The 23,690-nt window shown below is 44.4% G+C and overlaps 1 protein-coding gene across 1 annotated transcript; it reads right to left on the bottom strand.

Moving 5' to 3' along the window:
• Window positions 1–21,140: 21,140 nt before the first annotated feature.
• Window positions 21,141–23,241, bottom strand: LOC131247321 (polygalacturonase-like). The gene is made up of 4 exons (XM_058247680.1): window positions 22,810–23,241; window positions 22,241–22,530; window positions 21,902–22,133; window positions 21,141–21,448 (listed from the first exon to the last, which is right to left on the bottom strand). The coding sequence occupies exons 1-4, from the start codon at window positions 23,239–23,241 to the stop codon at window positions 21,230–21,232; spliced, it is 1,173 nt and encodes a 390-aa protein (XP_058103663.1). The 3' UTR covers window positions 21,141–21,229.
• Between the last annotated feature and the right edge of the window lie 449 nt (window positions 23,242–23,690).

The raw sequence follows: 23,690 nt of genomic DNA, 5'->3' as shown, positions 1-23,690 counted from the left end.
ACACATAACTTCTAAGGAATTCGAGGTGGTACTCGAGTCTTTGCACGAAATTTTTCGGGTCATTACAATCTATCCCCCTTAAAGAAAAATCTCATCCTCGAAATTCGTACCTTCTCATACTCCTCAAGGATCTGAGGGTAGCTGTTTCTGACCTCAACTTCAGTCTCTTAAGTAACCTCTTCTTCACTATGATGCATCCATAGTACTTTCACAAGAGGGATAACCTTGCTACGCAATACCTGCTCCTTCCTGTCTAGGATACGTGTCGGTCGCAGTACATATGTGACATCCTCGCTCAACTGCACCTGCTCCCAACTGATAATATGCGAAGGATCAGGAACGTACTTCTTCAGCATAGAAACATGAAATACGTTATGTACGCCCGCAAGAGGTGTGGGCAAAGCAAAGCGGTATGCTACCGCTCCCACTCGATCCAGTATTTGAAATGGACTAATAAATCTCGGCATGAGCTTTCCCTTCTTACCGAACCGCAGGACTCCCTTCATAGGAGAAACCTTAAGAAATACATGGTCTCTAACCTCAAACTCAAGCGGTCGCCGCCTCGTATCAGCGTAACTCTTTTGCCTGCTCTAGGCTGTCAGAAGTCGACGTCGAATAATGTCAACTTTCTCTGAAGTTGCCTGTACCAACTCTGGGCCAATCAAACTACGCTCGCCAACTTCTGCCCAGCAATGCGGTGCTCTACACGAGCGACCATACAATGCCTCGAAGGGAGCCATGCCGATACTCGCTTGGAAGCTATTGTTATACGCAAACTCTGCATAAGGGAGACAATCATCCCAACTGTCCTTGAAATTCAAAACACAAGCTCGCAACATGTCTTCCAGAACCTGATTCACACGTTCCGTCTGCCCGTCTGTCTGCGGATGAAACGCGGTGCTAAACTTCAATTTCACACCCATCGCTTCCTGGATACGAGTCCAGAAGATAGATGTGAATCGCGTGTCTCTGTCAGACACAATCTCCAAGGGAACTCCGTGCAGACGTACAATCTCCTTGATGTACAACCTAGCCAACTCGTCTGCAGAGTTTGTGACTCTGATCAGTAAAAAATGAGCCGACTTCGTCAATTGGTCGACGATCACCCAAATAGAGTCATGTCCCTTCCTCGTTCTCGACAACCCTGAAATAAAATCCATAGAGATGAAGTCCCACTTCCATTCCGCTATGGGCATAGGCTGAAGCAGTCCAGGAGGTCGGCGATGCTCTGCCTTGACCTGTTGGCACGTGAGACAACGAGATACAAACTCAGCAATGTGAACCTTCATGTTATCCCACCAATAGGATCTCCTCATATCTTGATACATCTTCGTGCTACCTGGATGCATCGCAAGCTTAGAATTATGGGCTAACTCGAGAACCTCCCGTCTCAAGTCAGGAATGTCTGGGACACATAGCCGGCCACGATATCGTAGGCCCCCATCTGAACCAACACTCCACTCGGAGTCCTCATCTATACCAACTTGATCTCTCATCTTTGCCAATAGCTCATCATCTGCCTGAGCTGCAATGATCCTCTCGTCAACGAGGGGCTGTACTCGAATGTGTGCGATAACCTCATACGGCTCTTCCACCGTAAGTTTCTACTCAAAGTCTCACACAAACTCTATCATGTCTCATTATGCTATCATTAGCGGAGCCGCAAACTCTATAGCCTTCTTGCGACTCAATGCGTCTGCCACAAAGTTTGCCTTGCCCGGATGGTAAGAAACATCGAACTTAAAGTCTTTCAATGTTTCCATCCATCGGCGTTGCCTCATATTCAAGTCACGCAGCGTAAAGATATACTTAAGGCTCTTGTGATCACAAAAGAGCTCGAACTCCTCTCCGTAGAGGTAATGTCTCTAGAGCTTTAATGCGAAAATGACAGCTGCCAACTCCAGGTCGTGTGTAGGGTAATTCTCTTCGTGTTTCCTCAACTATCTCGAGGCATATGCAATCACCCTGTCCTTCTGCATAAGGACACAACCCAGACCAATGCGAGAGGCGTCAGTATATATCGTATACTTAACCCCTTGCTCTGGCAATCCTATCACAGGGGCGGACGTCAACTTGTCCTTCAGCTCCTGAAAAGCTATCTCCGCCTTTTCATTCCGAGCAAACTTCAAGTCTTTCCGTGTCAACTGAGACAACGGTCTGCCTATCTTCGAGAAGTCTTGTATGAAGCGTCGATAATAACCTGCTAGACCCAGAAAGCTTCTCACCTCAGTAACCGAACCAGGCTACTTCCAGTCATGAACTGCAGCTACCTTAGCGAGATCGACAGCTATCCCTTCCTTGGACACCACATGTCCTAGGAACTTGACTTCGTCTTTCCAGAAATCACATTTCTTGAACTGCGCAAAAAGCTGATTCTTCCTGAGAGTATCCAAGACCACTCTTAAGTGCTCCCCGTGCTCTTCCCGACTCGCAGAGTATATCAAAATGTCATCGATAAAGACAATGACGAATCGGAACAAAAATGGCCAAAACACCCTGTTCATCAGATCCATGAACACGGCTGGTGCATTCGTAAGACCGAACGACATCACAAGGAACTCATAATGGCCGAAACTAGTCTTGAATGCGGTCTTCTGCACGTCCTCATTCTTGACGCACAACTGATGATACCCTGACTGCAGATCAACCTTCAAAAAGTACCGTGCCCCCTTCAACTGATCAAATAGATCATCGATCATAGGCAAGGGATACTTGGTCTTCATAGTCACCTGATTTAACCTGCGATAATCTATACATAATCGCAAGGAACCATCCTTCTTCTTGACAAAAGAACAGGTGCTCCCCAAGGAGACACAATAGGTCGAATAAAACCCAGATTCAACAAGCCATCTATCTGCTTCCTCAATTCCTCCATTTCACTCGGAGGCATACGATAGGTGGGCAAAGAAATGAGTGTCGCACCAGACACGAGATCGATAGTAAAATCAATCTCGCGCTGAGGGGGTAATCCAGGAATCGACTCAAACACATCTTCAAAATCCTAAACTACCGACGTACTTTCAAGCGCCGAACTAGCAATACTCTCCAAAAGAGAAGTATAACAACTTAAACGAAAAGGGTAACTGACCTGAACAGGGAAAGTAAATGTCTCGCCCTCAGGTCCATGGATTGTCACTAGCCTAGCTTCACAATCAATCTCTACTTGCATCTTCGTGAGCCAATCCATACCTAAAATGACGTCGTAATGGTATAAAGGTGCGACAAATAGGTCAACTAGGATTGATCTGCTCCCTAGAACAATCAAACAACCCATACAAATCTTGGTAATATCAGAGGAGGTCCCTGTAGCGGTAGTGAGCGTCACTCCCTTCATAGTAATAGTGCCCAAACTCAGGCGCTTAACTGCCGTATACGATATAATAGAGGTAGTGGATCCTGTATCCACCAACAAAGAAACGGGAATACCTTGGATGTGAGCTGTAACCTCAAAAGATCTCGATGCCAAGTCAGCCCCAGGCGCTTCAGCTGTAAGCGCGTGAACTCGAGCCTGCTGTGGGCGATTCGGCGGTGGAACTATGGGCCGCTGAGGTGGCCTGAAGCGAGGTACAGGAGGTCTAAAGGATGGGTGAGCTGGCGCTGAACGAAGGGGTGGAGGAGATATAACCTACGGCATCGGACGACTAATCCTCTACAGTGGAGTAAATCCACTGTCCCGCATTTGCGTAAAGCAATTACGATCCGAATGCCCAATCTTTCCATAATATGAACAGCGTAAGTCAGAACTCATCGGCCGAGCGGGCGGCGCTGCACGCCTCGGAGGAGAATCTGCCGCGGCCTCTTGCCGAGAAATGGTGCATCAGAAAGTCGGGTCGCGGTCTGGAAACCATAGGTGCTCGCATACGGGACGACTTGTCCCCATCTTGCTCAAATCGCAGAGACATGCTCACCACTCAGCATAAGAAGATATGCTAGCACAGTACATCTTCGATCGGATCTCGGGCCTCAACCCCTCAGAAAAATGTCGCATCTGCATCAGCTGATCACCTAGAAGCAATGGAGCATAACGACCCAGCTCAGTAAATCGGTTCTCATATTCAGTCACCGACATCCCTCCCTGACGAAGGCGAAGGAACTCACTCTCCTTCTCGTGTCAGTACGTAACCGAAAAATACTTCTCGTGGAAGCGTGCCTCAAACGCCTGCCACATCCACTTAAAACCTTCCGCAACTGTGCGGAGAACACTGTCCCACCATAAACTGGCCTCCTTCTCAAACATGAAGGAGGCAAGCTCGACTTGCTTAGCCTTAGAACAGTGAAGTGGCCTTAGCATCTTAGAGATGCGATCAATCCAATACTCGGCCTCCTCGGGTCTATGAGAACCCACAAATGTGGGAGGTCGTAAGCGCTGGAATCGCTCAAATGTGTCGCGAGCACTAGCGCTCCCAGATGGGTGCATAGGTGAAGTAGGTGGAATCGGCCCCATCGACTGAGCAAAGATGCCAGCTATGGAAGACAAAAACTGTTGTTGCTGCTATTGCATCAACAGCATCATCTGCTTAAACCTATCAAGAGGCAGAACGGATGAAGATGCATAAGGCATCGATGCAGATGCACAATTCGGCTCAGGAACCGAAGGCGTGACTGGTGGAGCCATAATAGGACATTTAAAGCTTTGATGAAGAAATATGACATTAAGCATAAAGTGAGCACCCCATACCACTCATAAAGGAGTGGGCAAGCTGAGATTTTTAATCGAGAAATCAAATATATTTTGGAGAAAACTATAAGGTCAGATAGGAAGGATTGGTCCTTCAGACTATTCGACGCTTTATGGGCTTATAAGACTGCTTATAAAATCCCGATTAGAATGTCCCCATACAGATTGGTGTATGGGAAGGCTTGCCACTTACCTGTGGAATTGGAACATAAAGCATGCTGGGCAATAAATAAGTTAAACTTTGACATGGACCAAGCAAGTGGTCAAAGGAAATTATAGTTGAATGAATTAGAGGAGTTGAGGAGAGACTCTTATGAAAACTTTAAAATCTATAAAAAGAGGACCAAAGCTTTTCATGACAAAAACATTCTGAAGAAGAATTTTGAACCTCGAGAAAAGGTCCTATTGTACGATTCTCATCTCCAGTTCTTTTCGAAAAAGTTAAGATCAAGATGGACAGGTCCCTTCATTGTGAACAATGTATATACTCATGATGTCACGCCCCAAACTCGAAAACTGGGCTCATAAAATTTTCGATCACCGAATCCATCACCGACAGCCTCCGTAGTACCCCATTTTCGGCTCCCGACATCTATACACCAGGTTCCGATCCTGGGATCCTACAAGGAGGATTTCAAGCATGATTTTAATTCAGTATAAGCATAACCATAAGCATAACCCATGAACAATAACCACAAGAACACCATCAAAAATCCACTATGATCAAAAACTTTAAGTACAATGTGTATGAAAGGAAAATACAAGCTAATGAAAATAACAAAAAATTCCAGAAGATCGACTGCACGCTCCAAGGGCGGCAAGGCTATGGCTGCGTCCTAGCGTCACCTGCACGCATCAATCGTGCATAAGCTTATAGAAAGCTTAGAGGGCGGTGTAAGTGTGTGCGTAATATAAGCGTGCTCAGAATGCAAGGTCAGATAAATGCGAAATCATGCTGATGAGTACATGAATGCAATCAGTTGTACCAAGGCTATGCGATGCAAGATATGAATGTTATCGGCCATGTCAAGACCATGCGATGCAAGATGCAGTTCAAGCATGCCAATCCTCATCATATATCAGTACAGTTCTCATTCTGGATAATCATCGGGATTTAGTACACTCCAAATGGCACTACCGTTCTCCTAGCCGCATAGTCCAAGTGAGCATAAGAAACCTCACTATCTGCCTGGTTAATAGTCTGCCAATACCTATCCGGCATGTCGGTAGCAGACCCATTCACGAGCTGGTCAAACACAGCCTAGTATTGCTCCCTACTCTTGGGCGAGTAAGGCCACACCCCTTTCCAACCGACCATGATAAAGTGGGAGACGTGGCCTTCAGTATTTAGCCCTCGTGCGCTCATATATCCACTCGGTCTTGACGTTAGAGTCATCCTTTGGTACCATCGGTTTTAGAGATTTTCACCCAGGGACATCTATGGCGCCCCGATGCTTAGTAACAATATTTTTGGTATCCGATCCTGCCATCCACGATGTGTTTGTGGAGGTCATAGCCCTAATGTCACTAAGGCGTATAGAAATTATGTCATACAAATGTGAAGTGCATGAATCATATTACCAGTTATGCAACAATCCTGCGCGTACTGCGTACTCATGAAGGGCAACTCCACCTATCAGGGAGCCCATAAACAATCTGCCCGAAGGCATATGCTATGATCAGTCACTCCTCATATCAAGCATACATATGATGCGTATGAGCATGAATCATAGATCTATACTAAACATGTTATATGGTGTTGGGCTCTGTTCATAACGAAGATGGGCCTAGACGTCCTACACACTACAAGTATGGGCCTAACAATGGGCCCTAGGGAGAGTGACAATGTGAACATTTAACCAACATCATCCTACAATGTGGAAGTCAAACCATCATTGCTCCCAAGACATGGCCCGCCATAAACTTCATTACATAAACCATGGTGGAATCACACATTGTAACGGGCCTTATGTACATCCCGTTGGGCCTCGACCCAAGGGCTCCAAATACATCAAATGGACCGCATCACATGGGCCTCATATATATATATATATATATATATATATATATATATATATATATATATATATATATATATATATATGTATGTATGTATATGTATATAGCTGGGCCTCAACATCGGGCCTCATATATCACATCGAGCCAATCACAAGGGCCGACACAATGGGCTGAATCAACTGAGGCCAAGTCGAATGGGCCGAGTTGAATGGGCCAAGTCAAATACATCAAATGGGCTGCATCACGTGGGCCTCATATATATTAAAGTGGGCCTCAACAACAGGCCATAAATACATCAAGATGGGCCTAATCATATGGGCCTCATATTTAAACCAAGTGGGCCTCAACAATGTGCCACAAATACATCAATATGTGTATATAAATGAATCATATCAAAAGATCAACTGGACCGCACTCCAAATAATAGTAGTGACAATGATTTCCACCGTTAAAAGTCCTACAGAGCCCACCGTTACATATATATATATATATATATATATATATATATATATATATTTGGATCCGACCTATTCATAAGTTAACATGGAGATAGCAGAAGCTTCAGCTCGATCGGAACTACCGTGGCCCCTACGAAGTTTGAATGGTGAATGTCACTATCCCCACTATTTAAATGGCGGGGTCTACTTGAAATATAGATCTAACTCATTCTTTAGCCCATGCCATAAAATAGGCTTTCAAAATGGTTGGACGGCTTGGATGCAACTCATACATCATGGTGGGTCCCATAGAAATGGACGGCATAGATAAATCTCATGCCTCATGGTGGGGTTCCACATTGATGAAAGGTGTGGATACACCTCATACATCAGTGGGTCCCACATGGGGTCCACCATAATATTTATTTTCCACCCAATCTATTCAGAGGTCACACGAACCTAGGTGAAGAGGAAAAACAAATTTCATATTGATACAAAACTTCCGTGACCCAAAAAGGGTTTCAATGGTAGACGTTATTCCTCACTGTTCCTTGTGATGTGGGCCACCTGAGCACCACACACAGCTGATTTTTGGGGGGCCACCATCCTAAAGGGGATCTAACAAATGCTTTGTGTTGATGGTCGACACACATCATGGTGGGGCCCATAGCTGGGACCCTCGTTTGGACCAGCACGTGCATCACGGTGGGGCCTGCCACATAGCGCAGCTGCACCTGCTGCACGCGTCAGCGGCAACAGGTGATGCTGCTTATATTTTTTTATTTTTTTAAGGAAAGGGTTTTTCCACGCTTTTCCTATGTGGGGCCCGCATCTGAAAAATCTAACCCGGCCATTGGATTCTACGGCCCCTGATCGACCAAATGAGACCAATATGCGACATGTTTTTTTACGAATAGAAGAATCAAGGTGGGTTTTAACGGCAATACCACTATTTCCTATGGTATGGCCCGCCCGAGAGTCAGATTGATTTCAAATTTCAGCTCAACACCTAAAATGAGTTGGGGAGTGGAATAAACGGTGTCGATATGGCTTGTACATCATGGTGAAGCCTGTATGAATGGTCCACCCCAAAAGTTCAATATACATATTATATTATATTTTTTTGTTAGCTTGTTAGTACTCACCCATGTTAGTACACGCACTCCATGTTAGCCTTTATCACGTCCAGCGTCCAGGGACATTGGACGGCATAGATATAACACAAGCATTATGGTGGGTCCCACGGGTACGTGGCCCATGTTTCATCAAGGTGGGTCCCACATGAACATGGCCTGCCTGATGAGTTTGATATTTGTGTTTTCTCACTATCCAGGCCCACTGAATGGCCTGGATGAAACAGATGGACGGCATCAATAAAATACATCCATCATGGTGGGTCCACGATCGGTGTGGATCTAGTGGGCCACACCCATTACAAAAGAGAGAGAGAAAGAGAGAAAGAGATCGGTGAGAAGGGGAGGGACCCCGCCACTATGGGCCCTCCCTAAATACAAAGCTTACATCAAGATGGGTCCCACCTTATGTAGGCCCTCAAATAAAAGAATTGACGGCTAGATCACTCACCTATGGCCTCCTTCTTGCTCTCTTAGGCTTGTATACCTCTTGCCTTCAACTTTGATGGAGGTCGATAGAGTTTTGATAGTGAGGATGAGAGATGAGAGGGTAGGGAAAGTGGGCCACACTTGGCTTTGGGAAAGAGAGGGCTTGGACGTGTGGGGCTTGGGAGGTTTGAGAAATGAGAGAGAGAGAGAGAGAGAGAGGATGGGATGATATGGATGGGTGGTGTGGTTGTTGTAAGGTGAGGTATGGGTTGGGTTGAAAATTTGTAAAAGAGGAATGGTGAGGGGACAGAGAGAGTTGACTTATGGAAAAGGAGGAATGGGTTGTTGTACTTGGGGTATGACTTGTACTTGACATTGATTGATTGATTGATTGATTGATGGGACATGTTGTAAAGATTCCCTCAAAATTTGTAATGCGTGGCGTTTTTCTCAAAATAAATGCGGACCCACAACTTTTAGCCTGGGTATCGGATCGGTGCGCAAGTCGCAGCATTGGAAGCCCGGCGATGGTGCGGTCGCTAGGGTACAAGTTTCGGATTGAGTAGACTCAAGTATGCAGGATTCAGCTTAGGTTCGTGCACAAATGTCAGATACAAGTCGAGGGTTACCGGAATTCAACCGAAAGGATTGCGGAAGCCTACGGAATAGTACGGACTATGATACGGGTCTTACAACTCTTCCCTCCAAATAAAAATTTTATCCGCGAAATTTACACAATCATTGCAAGTAAACATAACTCGTAAGGATGAGGAAACATAAAATCAGAGACAGCATATAAGATACAACATACAATCAATCATCAATGAGATAGGGATTGCGCTCTCAAATCTCTGCTTCGTGTTCCCAAGACACCTCATCAACAAAATGGTGACCCCACTGAACTTTCACCAAGGGAATGACCTTAGTTCGGAGGACCTGCTCCTTCCGATCAAGGATACGAACTGGCTGCTCAATCTAAGAAGCATCATCACGAACCTCTAACGGTTGCCAATCAATAACATGTACAATGTCTGACCCACACTTCCTCAGTATAAAGACATGAAAAATGTTATGGACGCCAGACAACTAAGATGGTAAGGCAAGCCGATAGGCCACAGCGCCAATGCACTCAGTAATCTCGAAAGGTCCTATGAATCTCGGGGCAAGCTTATCCTTCGCTCCAAATCGAACTACGCCCTTCATGGGCGAGACTTGAGATACACGTGGTCCCCTACATCAAACTCCAAGAGACGACGCCGGCGATCAGCAAAACTCTTCTGCCAGCTCTGAGCTATGCGCATCCTCTACCTGATGATATCGATAACCTCTGACGTCTGCTACATAAGCTCAGGACCTAAGAGACGCCGCTCTCCAACATCGGTCCAACAACTCAGAGATCTGCATGGTCTGGAGTCATGCCAATGGTCGCCTGATAGCTGTTGTTGTATGCAAACTCAGCTAATCGCAGATGCTCATCCCACCTACCCCCGAAGTCAATCACACGGGCCCGAAGCATGTCCTTAAGGATCTGATTGACCCTCTCGGTCTGGCCATCGGTCTGCGGGTGATATGCAATGCTGAGCTGCAAATCGGTGCCCATCGCTCTCTGAAAGCTCTTTCAAAACTAAGACGTGAACCTCGGGTCTCAGTTAGAAACAATCGAGACTGGAACGCCATGTAGTCTCACAATCTCCTTAATGAATAACCTTACAAGCCGGTCCAAAGGCCAAGTCACACGAATCACAAGGAAATGTACCGACTTCGTCAGACTGTCCACGACAACCCAGATGGTGTTATGACCGTACTGAGTCCTCAGCAAACCCATGATAAAATCGGTAGATGCATACTACCACTTCCACGTCGGGACACTCAACGGCTACAATGGACCAGGGGGTCTCTGATGATCGGCCTTGACACACTAGCATGTGTCATACTCAGCCACAAAACTAGCGATCTGGTGCTTCATCTCTGCCCAAAAATACTGTCTCCTCATATCACGATACATCTTCGTCAAGCTAGGGTGGATGAAAATTGCGATCGATGTACCTCGGTCATAAGATCACTGTGCAGCTCAGGAATATCTAGGACACATAATCGGCCTCTAAAGCGAAGTCCACCATTAGAACCAATCTGCCAATCTGTCTGACTCTCAGATACTGCCTCTGCTCGATAATCCTGTAACGACTCGTCTGCCTGCTGAGCCTCGATCACCCTTGTGACAAGAGAGGGTTGAATCGACAAGCTTGATAGTTGAACAATAGAAGACTGTAGACCAAAATTGAAGTAGTACTCTGCTATATCCTCAAGCATCCTCTACTCCTGAATCATTATGTGTGCCACCAGGCCTCGTGGCTGACGGCTGAGGGCATCCGCCGCCACATTTGTCTTGCCTGGGTGGTATTGGAGGTCAAAATCATAGTCTTTCAGAAGCTTCATCCAGTGTCTCTGCCTCATGTTCAACTCAGACTGAGAGAATAGATATTTCAAGCTCTTGTGGTTAGAGAAGAGCTCGAACCTAACCCCATAGAGATAGTGCCTCCACACCTTCAGTGCGAAGACGACTACTGCCAGCTCTAAATCATGCGTGGGGTAGTTTAGCTCATGGACCTTGAGCTGACGAGACGCGAAGGCTACAGGCCTGCCTTGCTGCATCAGGACAACACCAAAACCAATACATGAGGCATCGGTAAATACAACAAATCCATCACTCCCAGAGGGAAGAGTGAGGACAGGAGCAGACGTCAGACGGTCCTTTAGCTCCACGAATGCCCACTCACATGCGTCAGTCCAAACAAAATCTACGCCCTTCCGAGTCAACCTGGTCAACGAGGCTGCAATACGGGAGAAGCCCTCAATAAAACACTGATAGTATCCCGATAAACCAAGGAAACTACAGATCTCGGATGCAGTCGTGGGTTGACCCCACTGACGCACTGCCTCAACCTTCGAGGGGTCCATTGCGAAACCCTCCCTCGCTACCACGTGATCGAGGAATTTCACCTCCTCCTGCCAAAACTCACACTTCTCCAGCTTCAGGCATGGAGGGTCTACAAAGCGATCTCCAGATGTTGCATATGCTCTTCACGGGTCCTCGAATATATCAGAATGTCATCGATGAAGACCACAACAAACTGATCAAGATATGGACGGAAGACCTCGTTCATCAATTGCATGAAGACTACGGGTGCATTGGTCAGTCCGAAGGACATGACCTGAAACTCAAAATGACCATAACGCGTCTTGAAAGCCGTCTTCAGGATGTCCTCCTCTCGGACTCGAATCTGATGATAACTGGAATGCAGATCAATCTTTAAAAAGAACTGTGCACCCTGTAGCTAATCAAACAAATCATCTATCCTCGGGAGCGGGTACTTGTTCTTAATCGTGACCCAGTTGAGCTTGCGATAATCCACACAGAGCCTCAACGAGCCATCCTTCTTCCTGACGAAGAGTACCGGCGCTCCCCACGGAGAACTACTCAGACGAATGAATCCCAACTCATGCAACTCGTCCAACTGTCACTGCAGCTCACGCAACTCCATCGGTGCCATATAGGACAGGGCCTTCGATATAGGCGCGGTACCGGGCACAAGATCGATCTGGAACTCAATATGCCGACGCAGTGGTAATCCTGGAATCTCCTGGAACACATTAGGAAAATCATAGACCACCAGCAATTGATCGATACACAAGGCAATGGACTCCTCAACTACGCAGGACATGAGGCAAAACAACGACTCTCCTCTGGGCTCGGCAATGAATTGGAACTGTGCAAGCCGGGTATAAATAATGTGATGGTCCTCATAGAACAGTCCAACACGGCGTGGTACTTGGCAAGCCAATCCATGCCCAGGATGATGTTGAAATCTGACATCAGCAGCACAAATAAATTAGCGGGCAAAAAGATATCACCGACCGGAACAAGGCAAGATGAACAGAAACGGCCCAACACTGTAGTCTTCCCCAGGGGCGTCGATACGGTTAACCCCTCGCGAGCAGACTCTGTCGGTAATCCAGTCGAATGACAAAAATCCTTAGACATGAATGAATGCGATGCACCGAAATCAAATAGTACACGTGCGATACATGCGAAGACGGAAAGAATACCTTCAATGACTCCTCCAGATGACTGCGGATCCTAATGAGCCGTGTAGAACCTAGCCTGAGCTGAGTGGAGAGGTGCATGTCCCCTCTAAGATCCCTGGTGCTGTTGGTGCCTCTACGCCGGCCTGTGCTGCTGTCTCTGCTGCTGCTGGGGCCTCAGTAGCTGAGGTGGCTGCGGTCGCTGTTGATGGGGTCACTGCTGTGCTGGAGGCTGCTGCTGAGGTCGCTATTGTGCTAGAGGCTGTTGTGGCCCTCTCGACTGCTACAGATGAGGGTGAGGGCACTCAGACAGGCGGTGCCCTATCCCACCACATCGAAAATAGGTCCCTATAAATGGCTGCTTGGGTGGCGTTGGAGGTGCTGCTGGGGCTGCTGGGGCTTTAGCAGGTGGGTGGCTCCTATACCTCTGTGTGCGTCAATGTTGCTGGGAGCTACTAGAGGGGGCCTGCCTCTTCTGACCCCTCCTCTGATCTCTATCGCTCTACCCACCGACCCACTCAGTCTCATAAATTTGAACCCTCCGCACTACCGCCTGGAAAGTCGGGAGCTCATGCCCAATAACACGGCCTCGAAGACCGTAACGCAAGCCGTTCTCAAAACGGCAGGCCTTCCGCCCCTCATCATCGACCAAATATGGCGCGAACCTCGATAACGCCATAAAACAGGCCACGTACTGTGCCACGGTCATGTCCCCCTACACTAAAGTCTTGAACTCTAACGCTCGCTGATGACGAATGTGGTCAGGGAAGTACTGCTGCTCGAATTGGTCTATAAAATTATCCCATGTCCAGACATAATCAGTCCCTGCAACACGGGTAATGGAGGTCCACTAGTGCTCAGCCTCACCCTGGAGAAGGAACACTGCCAACCGGACTTGTGTTCGGTCGTACAAGTCATAGTGTCAAAAATCTTCTCCACATCGGAGCGCCACCTCTCAGCTGCTGTCGGATCTGGCTCGCCCTGGAAACGTGGAGGATCGAGCTATCTGAACTCACAAAGAAGGGTGCTCACGCGCTCCTGCTCAGCCTAGGCTGGAGAAACAACTAGGCACCTGCACTGTCCCTGAAGTGCGGCTGTCATAGCCTGTAACATCTACTATAACTGAGAGGCACTCATAGGTATGGTCGGATTCGCACCTGTCTCAGGTGGAGGAATGACATCCTCAAGCTAGGGAGCAGGGATCTCTAGAGGTGGAACGGGAGCTACAGGTGGTAAAGCGGGAGCCTCAGGAGGTGGAGCGGGAGTCGATCGGGTCACTCTCCTACGCGGCATATCCTTTAGGAAAAATAAGAACGCCGATCAACCCTGAGAATCGCACGTTAGGGAACTCAATCGGAAGGTAACGCACTTGGAACCTAATTGTCCTAAACTCATAGCAAACATGTGATGTTGTTCTCGGTTATTTTCAAGTTACGCTCTGATACCAACTTCTATCACACCCTAAGCTCAGAAACCTAGCTCACAAAATTTTCGATTACCGAATCTGGTGCCGACAGCCTCCGTAGTACCCCATTCTCGGCTCCCGGCATCTATACACCAGGTTCCGATCCTGGGATCCTACTGGGAGGATTTCAAATATGATTTTGATTCAGTATAAACATAACCATAAGTATAACTCATGAACAATAACCATAAGAACACCATCACAAAATCCACTATGATTAAAAACTTTAAGTACAATGCGTATGAAAGGGAAATACAAGCTAATGAAAATAACAGAAAACTCCAGAAGCTCGGCTGCACGCTCCAATGGCAGCGAGGCTATGCCTGCGTCCTGGCGTCACCTACACTTATCAATCATGCATAAGCTTATAGAAAGCTTAGAGGGTGGTGTAAGTGTGTGTGCAATATAAGCGTTCTCAGAATGTAAGGTCAGAGAAATGCGGAATCATGCTGATGAGTACATGAATGCAATCAGTCATACCAAGGCTATGCGGTGCAAGATATGAATGTTGTCGGCCATGTTAAGACCATGCGATGCGAGATGCAGTTCAAGCATGTCAATCCTCATCATATATCAGTACAGTTCTCATTCTGGATAATCACCGGGGTTTAGTACACTCCAAATGGCACTGCCGCTCTCCTAGCCGCACAATCCAAGTGAGTGTAAGAAACCTCACTATCCGCCTGGTCAATAGTCTGTCAATACCTATCCTACACGTCAATAACAGACCCATTCACGAGCTGGTCAAACTCAGCTTAGTATTGCTCCCTACTCTTGGGCGAGTAAGGCCACACCCCTTTCCAACCAACCATGACACAGTGGAAGACGCGACCTCATTGTATTTGGCCCTCGTGCGCTCATATATCCACTTGGTCTCGACGTTAGAGTCATCCTCTGGTACCATCGAGTTTAGGGATTTTCACCCAGGGACATCTATGGTGCCCCGATGATTAGTAACAATATTTTCAGTATCCGATCTTACCATCCACAATATGTCTGTGGAGATCAAAGCCCTGATGTCGCTAGGGCATATAGAAATCATGTCATACAAATGTGAAGTGCATGAATCACACTACCAGTCATGCAATAATCCTACGCATACCGCGTGCTCATAAAGGGCAACTCCGCCTATCAGGGAGCCCATAAACAATCTGCCTGAAGGCATATGCTATGATCAGTCACTCCTCATATCAAGTATACATATGATGCGTATGAGCATGAATCATAGATCTATACTAAACATGTTATATGGTGTTGGGCTCTGTTCATAACGAAGATGGGCGTAGATGGCCTACACACTACAAGTATGGGCCTAATAATGGGCCCTATGGAGAGTGACAATGCGGATATTTAACCAACATCATCCTACAATGTGGACGTCAAACCATCATTGCTCCCAAGGCATAGCCCACCATAAACTTCATTACATAAACCATGGTGGAATCACACATTGTAACGGGCCTTATGTACATCCCGTTGGACCTCGACCCAAGGGCTCCAAATATATCTAATGGACCGCATCACATGAGCCTCATCTAAGGGTGGTCTATAATAATGAGGATATGATGATAAAAGAAGAAATGATATGAAAGAAATGAGATAACTAGAGATTTCATATTCTTGGGATGATTGAAAAGAGTTAGGATAGGGAACATGCATATTTCTCAAAGTTATACTAGTGTCACTGAGCACCTAAGTATATTGGATCATAACTATTTTAAATTTTGATTAGGTCTCTGAACTCAAGGATGTAATAGATTAGGAAATTGAGATTCTAACTAACTTCAGACTTAGGACAAGTGTTGCTTTGTTTTGAAATTCATACGATGAATGGAGGCATAATTGTATGAACTTATGAGTTTTGAACTATTTTTCATGTTTTCAATGTTTGTAGGTCAGATTTCTTGAAACCCTCATAAGACTATAACTCGTCCACTAGGGGAAACCTAGGGGTTTAAAGGTTTGTTGCATATGCTAAATGCAATCAAGATTACCTACGAAAGTGGTGTAGTTAGGGTTTTTATTTTTGATTTAATTTTGTTTCTATAATTAGTTTTTATTTGAAATTTTTATTTGAAATTTTTCTTTGCTTATTTTTCTCGGGACTAGCAAAATGCTAGTTGAGGGGCGTGTTGAGACTCAAATATTGCATATTTTTTTCTCATTTATATCTTGGTTTTATAAACATGATAATGATTAATGGCATATTTTATACATATTTGTGCTGTAAGGTGAGTTTAAGAGCTAAGATTGAAAAGAATGTTAAAAGCATGGATTTGATGCTCAAGAATCACCAAGATAAAGAATGGAGCTTTAGAGACCAAGATTAAATATTTCATAACTCTAAGATCTAAGAAAACCAAGTGGAGAAAGAAGAAAATTGGAAGAACAAAGTGCTTAAATTCACTTCAATATCTGTCGCATCAACCACTGTTTGATAACATCGAAGACATTGTTCGATGACATAGAACACAGGTCGATGACATCGAATTTTCACAGGAAAATCATGTTGGTTGCTGGACATAATTGGATGTAATTCTCGATAAATCGAAGTCATGTTCGATGACTTGAAGAAGATGTTCAATGACATCGAAGTTAGTTCGATGACATCGAATTTAATGAATAAATTGAAACAACTCGCTAGACTGTTTTGGACACATTCTTGATGGATTGAAGACCCTTTGATTGCATCGAAGGACTTCTTAATGACATCGAAGGAAGGTTCAATGACACACAGACTTACACAATGTGAAAGGAGAATGCGCAACTTCTGAATCCAAACCCCTTTGATGACATCGAAGGCTGTTCGATGACATCGAATCAGTTACGTAGTGTCTACACAGATTGCGTAAATAGAGTCAAATTTGCGAATCTATCCGAGCTAAGCTATAAATAAAGGTTTCCTAAAGACTTTTGGGAGATATCTAGGGTTTTCAGAGAGTATATCTAGGGTTTTTTTTAGAGAGCTCTCAAGTTTTATAGTATTAAAAATTATTTTTCTTTACAAGTTTTTATATCTTTATTATTTTTTTCTTGCTTTCTTGTTTCCTTCTATTTGCCATTTAGTTATGTTTTTCTAGTTTCTTCTACCCCAAGCTAGAAGGGAAGCACCTATGTTTAATGATTCTTTAAGTTATGATGATTGATTCTTTTTTTTTATGATGAGATGAATGGTGTACGCATGTTATCAATTATCTAGGTTTAGGTTTTTGAACTATCATGTGAGATACATATGATGGATGCAGGCTTAACCTGGATCAATTAGATTTCTTAGATGGGAGATATTCTCAACCTACTACATTATTTGATTCATTATTTCATGGATATTGAATGCTTAAAGTCACTGGTGCTTGAGAATATATGTTAATGGTGCTAATCCATGATTCTCTAATCTCTTATATTATTTACTAAAAATATTTGAATTGTTTTATTTTCCGATTAGGCCGACCATCGGATCCTAATTGTGTTATCAAAAATCATGATTTATGGATTATTAACCTATGTGTGGAACTTTGAAGCTTGGGTGTTGTTTTTAATTTAATTGAATTCCATTTAAAAGTCATACCTTCAAAACTTTCAAAAACATTGAATCCATTTAATCTCCATTACTTAGTTAATTTTGCATTAGATTGTTTAATTTCATTCTCCTAAACCATCTCTCTGTGGGATCGACCATATATTCACATGATAGTACGTATGAACCTCTGCACTTGGAGGCAAACAAACAATTGTAAGGGATAAAATTTATCTAAAATTCAGCTTGCCGAACATCACAATTCGATTGACCGAATTTCCGTAAAATTCAAAAGTTTGCATTGCTAGAATTTAACCTGAACTCACTTGGGATAGCCAAATTTCAAGTTTAGGCTAGCCGAACCAAAACTTAGGCTGGCTGAATTTTCAACAAATTTTGTTATTTTGCCCAAACTTGAAGTTAGGTTAACTGAGGAAGTTAGACTGATAGAAATCCAAAGCAAAACATTATTAAAAAACCCAAAATCAATGAATTTTTGAAAGTACATAACCTAAGGTCTTTCTGGGGTTATACCGCTTGTGTTTTAGCAAATACATTGGACAACTTGTCTTGAACTTTGACTCGATCTTGTCTTGAAATCAGGCATCAACTACTTGAGAAGATATGCCGATCTTGAGCTGATCACAAGTTGATCTTGAGCTGATCTTGAGGAATGTAGAGTAGTTGTAATTTCATACTTGAGATCTGACTTGAAGTACTTTTGTCTTATGACACTTTTGGCTTACGAAATTTGACGATCCATGTGTGTAAAACATATAAGCACTTACACCACTCCTACTACCTTATCCAGCATTAATGATGAGCACGCTCGACACCCTATGCATAAGATAGTCTGACTTCATCAATATCGACTTACTTTCCGAGCCCGCTGCTCGAGCTCGAAAGTAGGGGGCTACTGTTATGGGTAAAAATGGACCGACCAAGGAAATAAGGTCAGGTCGGACATCCGTCCTTGTCATAAGGTCAGCTAGCACCGAACCCGACCAAGGAGCTCCTTAATGACCAAAAAGTAGTAATTCACTGTTGAAAAACACACCTACTTCTTAAGATCGATCATCAGGAGATGAGGTATCTTCACTTCCATATGACACCGAGTTCTTCCACGATCTCATATATTTCCAAGCTGTCGCTCAGGTCATTTCTTGGTAAGAACTCCCGAAGCATGGCTCAGTGCAAAGCAAGGCTCCGAGTTGCTGCGCTTGGGAAGCCCCAAGTTCATTTGCATTCTACTAAAGAAAGGAGCTCGACCTCAGTGCTCGGACATGACTCCCAAGGGCAGGTCGGCAGGTCGGTAATATACTAAATGCTGAGGAAAAACTCGACAACGTCTCATTAGAGAATCCAGGTTGGCAAACTACCCTTCGGAACGACTATGTAAATCACCTTGGACTCTCGACCTTGGCCCCTTATAACATGTTTATACTGGTTTAGACTATCTAGATCTTACCGAAGAGATCTACCTAAGATCTCAACCTAAGATCTCGGGAGACAACTGCAACACACATCTGCTCGAGATCTCAACCAAAGATCTCGGTATTTCCCGAGATCCTTGGGATATGATTCCATCTACAACATGCCCCTACTAAATAGGGAGATTTCCCTCTACGCCACCGCCCTCTTTCAGCTATAAATAAGAGCATCTCTAATGGTGAAAGATACGCGTAATCATACACACAAACCACTCCCAAATACCCTATGTTCTAACAGACCTAGCTTGCCTATTTGACTTTAGCATCGGAGGGTCCCCTGCAGCAGCCAGGGTCTCCATCTGTCTTCTCTCATAGGTATCAAGTGGTTTAAGGAGGACGTCCAAATTTTTGCATCAACATCCTCCATGGTAAATCTCAAGGCCCGAAACAATGATGACAGTGGGTTGGGCTAGGGCAGGACTAGCTTATATTTATCATTCCTTGAGAAATACTTAAGCTGAAGCTAAAGGCCCATGGGCTATGCATGGACTCCAATTTTAAGGCCCGAAGCTCATAGGCCTTGGGACATAAATTCTTTGAAAGGTCTTTTACAACAAAACCAATTCCATATTGATAACTCATTGAAAAGAAGTTTATGTAGAGGAGGTCACAAACACTTTCATGGCCAAAATGGATCGAAAAAGGTCCGGTCGGTGACATAAGTGATTCGGACTGTCAGAACATAAAACGGACGTATCTAGCAAACCGGAGTGAGCTATAGGACGTACCATATATGAATTTAAGGTAGGACGAGCTACTTTAGCCACCCATGCTGGCCTAGACGATCCTTAGAGGCACAAGGCACTTCAAATTGTACAAGTCAGTCATTCCTAGAGTTGTTTGGAGCAGTGCAAGATGAGGGCGAGGTCATGAACAAGTGAACGTCCATGCCTGCATCGGAAAGAGTCAAGTAGTACCTGACGGAGGGGTCTGAAGCCTTCACATCTATTCTGTTCCCGGTTTTGAGCTTTTCTCGTTGATCGATCTCGATCAATCTTCGCGAAGGTTTAGTATGGTCTCTCATTCCGTTCTCCTCACCGGTGAAAAGGAACGGCAACATGGAATCCTTACTAGACGTAGCGAGCAAAGGAGCTACCAGAGCTTCTGACACCATCATGCACGCCGAATTTGCGAAATACCATTAGATCGACGGTGAAAGGTGAAATTCCTATTTTAATTTCATTTTTACTACATATAGTAAGTTTTAGTTTGAGTATAACTCTTCATCTGTTGGGCTTTAGGATTTGCGCCCAACATGAAAAGTGCTTAGAATAATTAGGAGAGTAGCATGGTTGAGCCAAATATGACACTTAATATTTTTGGCTGAAAACCATGAGGTCTAGTAGAAGCCACGACAGTATATAAATACTAAGTTTACTATTATAGTAAGTCAAACTTCCCCAGCCTTATGTAAAGAGTTATAAACTCATTTTTCATCATCAATAAAAGAATTTCGAATATTTTAAAATTATTTCTATTTTCTTTTCCACGTGCATTTGAAGTTTCTCCGTGGAGTCCTGAGAAGTTACTTAGATTCGGAACAGTTATTCCCCCGAGGAAGACAGTGCTCCACCTCACATCCTTCCCTGAGTCAGAAGCCAATTAGTTTTCGGTTTGTCTGGTGATCTCGAAACCAACAAACCCATGCTGATTTCGAAATGGGCCACAAAACCAGGGCTTTGAGTTTAAAAAAGAAAGAAAGTAAAAAAAAAAAAAAGTGGGTCTCATCAACCCTTGTTTTGACGGTGCATTCAAACGGGACCTTATCCAATACTGTTGGGATGGGCGGGCCTTGGACATAGACGGTGACCAAGTGGGCCAGACTGGGCCTGCAGTGAGCATCAATCCGGCCGATGTACCAACTAGAAGCACAAAAACACTACATGAAGAAGAATCCTATTCTCATTTTTTATTTTATTTTAATTTAAAGAAAAGAATACAATTTTTTTTTTCTTTGGCATTTTACATTCAGAAAGAATCTTCAAAAACAGCTCGGCGGCACAACTAATCCACTGGTCGAACCCTTTATATTTTGACAAAAGGATTCTGCAAGCTGATCATGGTATGTGAGCTTTATATCTTGTAATCTGATCCCTTGGCATGGAGAGCTTGAGCTGCAATCGAATTTCATGGCAACCTGGGATGTTGACGTTCCCTTTATGTTCTTATATGTCACTTGACTGATTTTCACGCCCGACTCCTGCAATTAAAAAATAAAAATAAAAAATCACCAACATGTACGGTCACAGATAATTCAGAGTGGAATTGAAGATGATTATAACTGTCTAAAGATTTTGCATGATTTTTTTACGCATCCTCTCTCTCCATCTTCTATATATGAATACAAGATAAGAAGCCTTGCTTTTCTAGTGTGAAGAATACTGAAGGCTGAATTTGGAACTCCAATCAAACTAAATTGTAATAATTTGATTCAATGAAGATTATAAGATTATATTACCAAATTGCAGCCAACATCATTCTGAACCCAACAAAAAACACATTGGTTGTGATTGCGGTTTAGGTTGTCCATACATTAGTATTTTTCACAAGTTTTGGTATATAATATATTTATTAAAGTTTTTAAAATTAAAATATTTTACTTTAAAATTTACTTTTCTTAAAAAACTCAACCCAGGGATTTTATTAAACTTACCTGGCCAGGACAACCGTCGTTGTTGTTAGGGCAGTAATTTTGGTCAATGATGATTGGATTTGCAACGTTGATCATGGTGGCGTGCTCAAAGACCACTCCTTTAACAAACCCATAACTGGGCCTGGCCCAAGATTTTATCCTAAGACCATTAAGAGTTCCGTTAAAGACGACTGTCTTTACAGTCACGTTCTGCACACCATCTTCTTTAAGCTCCTTCCCCAGGCTCCCGATACTGATTCAAATAACATACACACCAAGTTATTATATATATACAGCTACACATGTGCAAGAAGAACATGTAACACGTGCGTAAGCACACCTACAGGTATGGTCTCTCACCTTATTCCGTGGCCAGGCCCACACGCGACACGTTGGATCCACAGGTTCTGCGTGCCTGGGCCAATCGAGATGCAGTCATCTCCCGTTTTTATGCCTGTGCTCAAGATACGCACATTTGTTGAATCTTGGACGTGTATGCCGTCAGTGTTAGGGCTGTCATCAGGGGCATAGATCCTTACTCCATCCAGCGTTACGTTGTTGCACGTGAGGATGACAATGTGGTAGAGCTCACTGTTGATCGAAGTGATGCCGCTGACTGATACATCTTTGGAACTGAAGAAGGCAAGTGACTGCAGGCAGGCAAGCAAGCAAAATGTGTGAGGCAAACAAATTTGAAAACGAAAAATATATAGAAACATGTTGTCGTATTATTTAAATTAAGGTGTCAAATAGGCCATATCAGCCCAACCCCATCCATCCCTCTTGTTTGTCAAGCTTGAAATTTAGCCTCCAGACCCATCCTATGGACCGGATCGTGGTCCATTACCTCAAGAAGTGGACTTAGTTGGAAGAGTTTTCAACCTCCAGGCCCATAATTCTCCAAGGATGTATATATATGTTATACATACCGTTGTGCCAGCAGGACAGACATGGCCCGCAGCCTTGCAAGCCCACAAGCCCAATCCTTGCCCATCAAGGTACCCGCCGTTGCCATTGATTGACACACCCTGGACTCCAGAGAACATGATCCAATTGTCAACAATGCCCATTTCTTGGTAATTTGGAGCGACCAAGATCCCATCCACCCGAATCGTAATACTAGTATTATTGCATGGGCCCTGGAAGATGACCGGCCTGAGTTGATACCTCTTGCGAGGGACATAAATCGTCGTGGGTTCACTCGAATGGCAAGCTGCGGTCCATGCTTTGAGGAACGATTGGCTTGCGTCGGTCTTTCCATCGCCAATGGCACCATAGTCCGTGACACTGAGATCACCGTTTACTGAGATGAAAAGGGAGAGTAAGAGGGGAGAGAGAATGTAGTTCATGCGTCTTGCCATTGTATAGGGAAGGATTTGAAGGTTGATTGGAGGAGTTATAGACGGTGGGCGTTTTTATATGGTCTGTAGCCGTTTAGGTGGCTCACACATGAAGAAAGACGCGCCAATGTCTATCTGAGAGGTTCAAAGTATAGCCGTTAACGTGAGAAAGCAAGTGTCGCTTTGGCGGGTAATCTTCAAAAATAAGAAACGCGCTATTCTACCCTCACACGCGACCTGCCTCTTTGCATAGTTTGTGAGGGTTTTAGATTGGTACAAATGCGGGCCACTGTTCGTGATGCAGAGCGGGTCCAATGATCGGAGGCGGGAAGTGATCTGGACCGTTGGAACCTTTTTTTTAAAAAAAAGGTAACCGGAATGAGTTATTCGAAGTACCGAATTTGATATTAGGGTAGGAGAAGCTACTTTAGCTCGGTTAGATCTACGGGTCAAATTTTTATTTTTTATTT

This window comes from Magnolia sinica, chromosome 5 (assembly GCF_029962835.1).
Source record: "Magnolia sinica isolate HGM2019 chromosome 5, MsV1, whole genome shotgun sequence".
NCBI lineage: Eukaryota > Viridiplantae > Streptophyta > Magnoliopsida > Magnoliales > Magnoliaceae > Magnolia > Magnolia sinica.
This window is presented reverse-complemented; position numbering and strand designations above follow the sequence as displayed.

Coding starts and splice junctions, on each gene's coding strand:
- LOC131247321 (XM_058247680.1), bottom strand. CDS start 23,241: ATGGCAAGACGCATGAACTACATTCTCTCTCCCCTCTTACTCTCCCTT. Junction 22,531..22,809: donor TCTGTCCTGCTGGCACAACG/GTATGTATAACA, acceptor GCCTGCCTGCAG/TCACTTGCCTTCTTCAGTTC. Junction 22,134..22,240: donor GGGCCTGGCCACGGAATAAG/GTGAGAGACCAT, acceptor TATTTGAATCAG/TATCGGGAGCCTGGGGAAGG.